At 29.2% G+C, this 10111-nt stretch overlaps 1 protein-coding gene across 1 annotated transcript; it reads right to left on the reverse strand.

The window, feature by feature from the left end:
- Positions 1-5081: 5081 nt before the first annotated feature.
- On the reverse strand, positions 5082-9845 carry LOC113387783 (rab11 family-interacting protein 3-like). Its single transcript, XM_026625159.1, has 5 exons — positions 9742-9845; positions 7017-7263; positions 6732-6944; positions 5987-6329; positions 5082-5382 (listed from the first exon to the last, which is right to left on the reverse strand). Exons 2-5 carry the CDS (start codon positions 7259-7261, stop codon positions 5161-5163), a joined length of 1023 nt encoding a protein of 340 aa, XP_026480944.1. The 5' UTR covers positions 7262-7263; positions 9742-9845; the 3' UTR covers positions 5082-5160.
- Between the last annotated feature and the right edge of the window lie 266 nt (positions 9846-10111).

The raw sequence follows: 10111 nt of genomic DNA on the forward strand, positions 1-10111 counted from the left end.
AGAGCCATGATTAAATGAAAAAATATGAAGAATCAAGTGCAAATCTAATATTTCAATCAATCATCTCTAATATCATTAAGAAAATCTTATCTAGTCTTAATGACATTCTCGCAAAAGTAGTTGGACACATTTTTGATGCCAAAATTACATAGCATAATCTAATAAATTTTAGTCGTACCTTTAATTACAATCATATTTTAGAATTAACTGCAAATTCAAGAATTTTATTAAAATGTTACCTAGACACACGAGTTATTAAGAGAAGTAATTAAATTAATTAAATGCTAGAATTATCAACGCATAATAAATTTTATTATGCACTTTTGTGTATGTATGAATATCCACATAAAAATATTTTCACAAAATATTAAGAAGTTAGTGCTTAGTCTAAATTTAGTATATTTAATAATTTTTCCTAGGTGAATGTTTGATGCAGCTTTGTAAATTTCATAATGGTTTCATCAAGAATGTAAATTAAATCAGCGTGTAAGTAATGAATTATGTGGAATTACTACTAACCTTCTCTAACCAAAAACTACTTTACAAATCCAAAAAGAAAATTGCCACTTAAGAGATCAATATTAATTTTCGATGATTATTAAATTTTCATCTCAATTTTATCAAATAAAAGCACACAATTTAGATTTTATACTACTCAATTTAGATTTCTTTTACTGCCTACGAGAATTTCTACTTTTTTGCAACAAAATTAGATCACATATCACTATTAGAATGTCAATCAATTGCAATTTTGCATTACTTATGTAATATGAATATTGATAAATCATTTTTGTACACTACTATGAGATTACATATTTAGTCACCACTATGAGATTAATATATTTATTTTCTATTTGATTCAATTTTACGATGTGTTTATACAAAACAATAAGCGAAGGTTATTGACTACAGGAAAGGAGTTCTAGTTTGATTAGATATTAGTATATAAACCATATAAGAAGACTATCAGGTACATTCTGCCTTAAATTAGGCCAATGTTATGGCAAGGTTATGTTACGTAACATTTTTCATATAAAGTTATACTAAAAACTGTCACAATGCTATATATTTTCTGTGCAGTAGGCGTTTTACACATAAAATGATTCGTGCGTTATTATGCCACATGATGGAACACAGTCATGTATAAAGATGCACTTATGACAAGATTTTTTTATATTTGTGAGTTTTCTAGGTTAAGTTTTCAATTTGAAACGCCTGAAAGCACAGCGACTACATAGAATTTTGACAGTTTTTAGTTCTACTTTATACGAAAAATGCTACATAATATATAAGCCTTGTCATAAAACTGGTCTATGGTACGGCCCATATGTATTTTTGTTGTCAAATTAAGAATTTCGGAACTGGCAACTTTTATATATTTTCTTTTGTTGTTTTTGAGCAGCAATAAGAATCTAATAGTTCTATAAGCTGTTGTGCTAATTTTGACTTTATGATAGAGACGTGAAAATCGTTGTCACTGATGCCTGACAACAGACTGCTCGAAGTGGGTATCGAACCTAGCTTCAGAATCAGAGTCCCGTCGCTCTTAACCGCTTACCTAATGGCAAACCCTACAAATTTTATATCAACTTTAAATAATTTTATTTACTCCTCAAATATTTAAAATCCGCTTAATCATCATATGTTCCTCATTCACATTACAATATTGTGTGAAAACACACGTGTAAAATATGCTAGGGTGCATAACAAATGAAGACGCAACGCCTTAAACCTTAAAGCAAAATCTTAGAGGTGTGTCTGCCAAATGCGCCACACTTATTATTACTTGCGTTCAGCCAAGGCGGGCCACCCCGTAAAGTTTGTTTAAATCGAGGCAACTAATTGATCAGGCGTGGTTTGCGGATCAGGTTACCCGCGGCTCCAATTTAAAATACACCGACGGTAAATGTTTCCGTTTTGACAAGGGACAGACTATACATATGTCGGAATATACAATTTTTGGGCTTTGAGACATTTGCAAATTTATTCAGATTAAATGATAAATAGAAAAGTGTTCGTTTATAACAGCTGAAGAGAGGTCACATTGAACCCAATAACGTTCAATTTTACCTAACCAGTTAACTGTGAATGCTGAAATTCAAAACCGTAATCACGTAAATTAGCTCCTCAGTAATAAATCAAAACTATCAATGTACAATAAAATTTTATTATACAAGGTATACTCAAACCAGTTTGGATATATAGCATCCATCTATGGGGTGCTGCTAAAGTCGAATAATGCAACGGTTTCAAAATAAAATACTTAGACAAGCAATGTCCGCGTCAAAATATGTACCGACATGGTTGATTCATCAAGACACTGATACTCTCCCTATCAGAGAAGAAATCAAAAGGCCCTTAACTACAAATGCAAAAATGACCAACATACAAATGAACTGATAGTGAATCTTTTTGTGAATAGTATATTGTACAACACCATGTACAATATATATTGTACAGTAGTATGTGTAATGTACTGTGTTTATAATTGTATGTATATATATATAAGAGTATCTTTTTTTTCCTTTATAATACCAAAACTAAATTTAGACATAATTTAGTACATTAATAGAGGCAAACCACTAAGTTTTCCTCTTAAAATTCTATGTTATTTATCTATTTAATCACTCAATGTCTTTCTAAATAAACAGATTATAATTTATAAGAAAATAAAAAAAAGTCAACTGTGATTGCCGAGTTCACTCGTCACAGAAAAGTGGTAAAACTTTGTGTATTAACGAGTATACTTATGATGGGTACCTATAGATATGTGACTATTTGCTATTTAGATTGTATTTTTGGAATTTTCAATATTTTGAGATTTTGAGGCAATTCACCTTAAAACAATATTTTACTTCGATTCTGACATTACAAAACTGTGCACACAGTTGACTTAAAAATAGCGAGGACACATAGACAGCGCATTTGTCTAATATTAAGCATATCATTTATCTTCTATAAGGCAAGATATTAAGAACTATGATCAGCTAATATTAGAGGAAGATTAGTTATTAGTTAAAGCATTTAAATTATTATATTGCATGTTGATATTAAATTTTCCTAAAGTAACTTAGAGAGTTCTGGACAACATTTTTAGTAAAATACATTTCAATTATTCAATTAGATTATCAGTGTAGTTTCTTCGCGACCATATTTATTATTGAAAGTTTCTTGACGACCCCACACATATAAAAAAAAAATTTTAAGTGATTCATTTATTTGGTAAGAATACACGTATACATATGAATATATATGGTTTAAGAGTTCGTTGCGAAATATACAAAAATCTAAATGTGATGTTATAAAATGATATAAATATTTGACATTAAAATTTTTCGCGACCTCAGAATTTTCCTATTTGGGGTGGCGACCCATAGTTTAAAAAGCCTTGCTTTAAACAATTTGTACAAAATAGATGCAATAATGTTATGTCAAATTTTCACAAACAAGGACGACATTAAATCTAATGCTTCCCGAAGTTGAAAGGTATTGAAACGAATTGTACCGATTTAACACGAGGCACGAAAAATTACACAGCAATTTCAAGCAATTATATTAAATATTATAATTAATTATTATATATATATATATATTAAATAATATAGTAAAACAATGTATTTTATATTTAGAGATTCAGCACTTACCTTTGTAGGATGGACAAGCTCAAGAAGAAATTTCACCATTACATTCGTTTTGTTCGTACACCTCCTTACAGCAACATTATCACCAAGACTAATCACAATATTTTAAACAACATTTTTACTCACAATATACTGACTATTACTCACAATACACTAATTATTACTCACAATACACTAATTATTAATCACAATACACTTACAATAAGCACACGATGGATTGATATCGCCTAAATTTAATAAATGAAATGACGCCATCCGCCATGTTTAGCAACTTCTTCAGTTTTGATACCTGAATGACGTATTTACGCAATTGTCTTCTTTGCACAAAGCACCAATAGAGGGTGTTATGTATGATGTCTGCACATTGATAGTTTTAACAATGACATTTAAAAAAATATAATTAAAAATTCATTTTATACTGCAAAGAATTCATTATTGCACAGGCATTTCACAATAAACTAAACAAATGTGATAGAAATATAACTTCTTTAAAAATAGTCTTTTTGAAGTAATTTTATTCCAACCACGCCATCTAGCACTTTTATATGAAGATTTGCTGCAACTGCATGTATATCGATATTGAATCATCTGTATCGATTTATCAATTGTGAAAAGTTGCTTCTCATAAAACAACTAACTTTGTAGTTTTACTTGGCATTCAAAAGGGCAATTATGAACAAAGCAGGAAATGAATTTTATTTGTCTATTCTAGCATTTCTCAAGAATTTATTGGCATTTAATAATTAGTTTAGATTCAACATACAAAAGATTTTTGATACGATTAGAATTATATGTTTAATGTACTTGCAATAAATATTGAAATTCACAAAAGTATTTGTAATAATTAGTTATGTCAATTTTTTTAGTTCAATAAACCAATACAAAATTTGTACGTTTTTACTCCTGCTATGTTATCATAAAATATATTAACAACTAGTGTACGACAGCATCGTGCCTTGAGGCTAATTGCTGGAACTTCCCGTACCGTAACAAAATAAACTAGAGGAATATTAAGTGTTTTCAGATAGATTAAAATAAATACTGTAACATTGTCTAATATTTATAAGAATTATATAAACTGAACTGCAAAGTAAAAATTGTATTTTTTAATTAATTTTGAGTGGAATCGAAAACTATTATTGAAATAAAATTTAGATTTTTTTATTTGAATAGCTGAATATCAATTCTTGTTTAAGCTCATTTTTGCTATGAAGTCATGAATCAAAATGCCACTTGCACTTAGTTTTTAAGATCAGACCAGAGTGTTAAATCCAAATGAAAAATTATTGGCAATATTTACTGTAAAGAAATTAGTAAACCACAAAAACAAAAAAATAGATTTGAATGTTAATATCAACCTTTAATTACAACAAATTACATACAAATATTATAAAGGCTGCAATTTAAAGCGTAATATATATAATTATCACATGCTAATTTGCACGGCGTTAAAATTTATAAATATATAAAATATTAGGACTAGTAATGCAATACCAAAATTCAACGGTAAATCATTTCATCATTTCTTGATCTCTAAAATTTGGGGATAGTGTTTGAGAATTTTGACTAATAAGCATTCAAGATAGTTTTTCAGTTGTACATTTTCTTCTTGGATGTCTGTCATGGTAAGATCTGCTTGTTCACTGACGAAAGCTTCTAATTCTGCTGCTAAATTGCAACTGTCGGTGTCACTATTTTGGCAGCTGCAGCATTCTCGGGTTTCTTCATGTTGATAACACAACTGAAAATAGTAATATTTATTTAAAAATTATATGATAAATCACATGAAAATATTTTATTTTTAATAAAACAATATTTGCTTACTGGTAAGCAGATGAATAACACAAAATTTTTTCGTTTGTATTGAACAATAATTATCCCAATCTGGACATACGGAATTGAGCTATGGGCGTGCGCAAGCAATTCAAATATAAAAATAATACAAAGAGCGCAATCGAAAATTTTAAGATATATTGTGAAAGCACCTTCGTGTATTACAAATGACACTCTATATAAAGACTTAAGAATAAAAACTTATTGAAGTAATAGAAAAAAGCAAAAAATACCACGAAAAATTACCAGGACACCCATAAAAATAAAAGATGGAAGTGAAAAATCTCTTACTCAAAAATTGAAAAAAAATGCCATACGGTCTTAAATAAAATGTCAAAAAAGAAAAAAAAGATCTCATAAGAGAATCTTTATAAATGCATTTACACGCAGCATATTATCTTAATAAAGTATATTATTTTGACCGACAAAAAATCTGTGAAAAACAAACTCACAAATTCAAGTAAAAATCTACTTTAATTATATAAACATGATAAAAAGGTTTAGATGTTTACCTGTAATTCTTCGTTAGTTTCTTTCAAGGCTCTATTTTGCTGGCGTAAATCAGTAATTTCAGATTGAAGATACTCCAAACATTCCTCACTATCACGCCTTGTTCGCATTTGGCCTATCGTTTCTTTCAAATCAGTTATTTCAGCTTTCAGTACACTTTTTTCATATTCACAATCGCTTTTGTATTTTCTCAACTCTTCGTTGGCTTCAAAAATTTTTTTGTTTGCACTCTGCATTTGAGTTGTTAATTCCACTCGCATTTCACGAATTTTGTCTTCCAGAACTTTTTGATCTTGGTCTTTTCTTTCCAATGCTAGACGAAGATTTCTATTATCCTCCTTCAGCCTATAAATAGAAATAATATTATAAATAACATGGAAAAACGAACATTCAACAATTCTTGCAAACAAAAATTAAATTGAATATGTTGATTTTACTACATTTAAAAATGTAGAATTCATATTTAAAATCATATATTTTAAATCAAATAAAATACAAAAAATCTGGTTTGACTATAAAACTATTTCATTTTTTATGAACTACGGGCTTTTTCTTTTATTTAAATAATAAAAAAAACTAAGTAAAAGCATGTAAAAACATATTTGAAATTGATTGGAGATAATTTAATAACATTAAAAAAAATAGCAATTTTTTCCATGGTTCAATAGCGTTTAGTTCTGTTTACAATGGACCACTCTACTTATTAACTCCTGAACTGTTACTAGATATTTTTATTAGTATATTTACCTTTCATTTTCCTTTTCCAAACTCTGTAAAGATATAGCTTTATTTTCAGTCAAAAGTTGTATTTCCCTTTGCATACGATTTTGTAAATCCCTGTACTTGCGTTGCTCTTCAGCAAAACGTTCTTTGAAACGTTCCTCATTTTCGATCAACTTATCTTCTAAATTCAGGACGTGGCTGTGCAATACAGCCTTTTCGGTTTTAGATTGGTGCCGTCTAGAACAAAAATACAGATAAATATTACATAAATATTAAATGATACATGTAACTAAGATTTAGTATTTTTACCTCTGATCAATATCCATATGGGTAATCTTTTCCTCCAAAGCGTTAACTTGGTACGTCAATTCGTGCAAATTATCGTCAAATGATAAGTCCATGGTGCGGTTACCGGTCGAGCTACCTCCTGAAGAATTAAAACTGAGTGATCTGAATAATTTTGCACCGTAAGGTCGAGAACTCAAAGGTGTTGTAAGTCCGACACAACTGCGGGAACGATCGGAAGCTTGGATGCCGTTGATTTGTGAAGACATATCTGTAAAAGTGGAATATTTCGATTAATATTTATTGGTTAATAGGAAAGAGTGGGGTTGTTTATTTGGTTTACTCATAGGTCCCGATATATTGTATCTAAATTTTACAAATATACCTATGGCATTGTCAACCCTTTAACAAGTGAAAGTTCACAAACACGTGCCAATACAGGTAGCGGTACCTGACAAACAAGTAACTGCGAGTTTAAGCATGTCTCACCGCAAAATTGTAAACATGCTATTATTGCTTTGTATAATAATTGTTATCGAATAATAGTATAGTGTTGAAATCACCGTCAACTTTACCAAAACAATATTACTATGACTCAATATTATTTTGGCTGGAAATGTGCCTGTAAGTGCCTTTCACGGCATTGTTGCATGAAATTTAGACTTATTAGCGCTAGAGTAATTTTAATTTAAGTAAAATTATCACAAAACTAGTGGGGCGCATGGCTTCGTGCCTTAAGGCAAATTGCTGGAACCTCCCGTATCGTAATTAAAAATCTTGGTGCAAAATTTACATAAAATGTGTACACGTTAAAATCTTTATAAAATCTGATAATTTCATGTACATATGTCCAATAAACATTTTTGTCCGCCAAATGACATTTTTTTAACTTATTTTTATTGAGAGTCCATAACCGCTGGACCTGCCTCCCCAAAAATTTAATCAGTAGCTCAACTTGTCAATGCTATTTTAAAAACTGATTTACCGTTTTTGGCACTTTTTCCCCGTATTTTCGGAACGGCTAGACCTACCTTCGTCAAAAACTTATCAATACGAATCGAATTAATCAAATTTGAATTATTCAAGTTGGTGTTCCCAAAATCGTCGACAAAAATTTGCATCCCCACACACACACACATTATTTACATGCCAAAATCTTCGGAACGGCTAGACCTGCCTTCACCATAAACTAATCAGCACGTCTCCTCATCAATACGAATTGAATTAATCAAATTTGAATTATTCAAAACGGTGTTTACAAAATCGTCTACAAAAATTTGTATTTATGCACACACACAGATACATACATTATTTACATGCCAAAATGTTCAGATATCTCTGAAACGGAAAGATATATAAAAAATTTCATATTCGATTTTTTGCGATTATTAAATATAACTTACCCTACGGAAAGATATTGAGCGGACACAAGACAACCATTGGGTTGCTTCTTAATACAGTTCAAAGGATTAAATTTTAATTTCTGTTCGTATAAAAAATTTAAATTGGTTTAAAATAATGCTTTAGTGTCTGGCAAATAGATTTCGTATGTAAAAATAAAAACTTGCAATGACAAATTATTTTTCTGCTACGAGATAGAACATTTGTAAGAGTATGTTCAAGAGCAGTATGTTTTCTGCAATTCATTCAAAAATCTAAAAAAAGGGAAAAGATTTAAAAAAAATTAATGAGTTAATGTTTACATCTGGTCCAAAAATACAATGCAAAAATCAATCATTTTGAAAGCCCTTTTTAAATTAATTTTTTGACGTATTATAATAATAATTGAATCGTTTGAAAATATGGAATCACGCATTATATACCTATTTTCTAGTTCATTAACTAATACAAAAAAAAATTAAGACCTAATGTAATGCAGCTACAAAAATGTATGTAATTACACAAGATGTAATTGTTTTAAAATATTTACCAAATAAATTGAATATATAAAAGTGATGACAGTAATAATTCATTGTAACCTTACTGTTCTTGGTTATGTAACAATTTACAATATTTACGATAAAGTATGGAAGGGTAAGAAGCAAATTAAGGAACTAGATACTAATTGCAACTAATAATAGCTGATGTTTTCAATAATGAAATAGTAGTCGTTTAGAAATAGAATCGAAAATGAAGTATAAATTAAGAAAGATTCGGGCAGAAATTAATATGAAAAAATCTGTTCACACACACACGCACACAAACACACGCACGCACACACACACATACATACTTTCTCCAAATTTGGTCTCATTTGATTCAAAATGGCTTGAAACGTCGAGAAAACATAAAATTAGCGAATCGTATTTTTTATGAAAACAAACTTCTTCTTCGGAAAGTTTATATTGATAGGTTATCATAACAATAGAATTAAAATTCACGATCTTAACAACGACCAATCATTTTACATACTAATATTAAAATTATAATATTAGTTAAATATAAAGACGTTACATAATTCTGACTTACCACTAAAAACGTTGTCAAAATTTATCTGCAACACCCTATGAATATATTCGATTAAACTGTGCATATTAAATAACACAATAAGTAGTTTTAAACTAATATTGAACACAGTACATAAAAATAAAAAATAAATTGAAAATATTTTGCCTATCATGTGGACAGATCGCTCGACACTGGTATAAGAAAATTAAAAATATTACGCTTATACTGAGAAGACAAATAATGTACTATTCATTAGGCACACGTATCAAAAACTGAACTCGATATAAATTAGGAATCATACCTGTTGCAGAGGTGAAAATCTTGGACAACTGCCTCAGTCGACGATCGCCGATGAAATAAAATTTAGACACCTTGCAATGTTGTGAGAAAAGTCTGCATTTGTTGAAATACAGACAACTTTGCTTTAGTTAGGATAGACACACACGTGCGAAATTTGTTTGATGACAGATATGATTTACTACAGATATCAAATTTTACAAAATAAATAGGACAAAATCAATTTAATATGTTATCCTAAAAAAATCTATATTTTACTTTCTACAGTATTCAAAACTTTCTAGCTAATAGGAATTAGAACAATGGACGGACTTATAAATGTAAAAATAAATAATATATATATATATATATATATATATATATAATCTGATATT

The sequence above is a fragment of the Ctenocephalides felis genome, unplaced genomic scaffold (genome assembly GCF_003426905.1).
Source record: "Ctenocephalides felis isolate EL2017-DRISC unplaced genomic scaffold, ASM342690v1 CF-g0.4_SCAFFOLD_03572, whole genome shotgun sequence".
Lineage (NCBI taxonomy): Eukaryota > Metazoa > Arthropoda > Insecta > Siphonaptera > Pulicidae > Ctenocephalides > Ctenocephalides felis.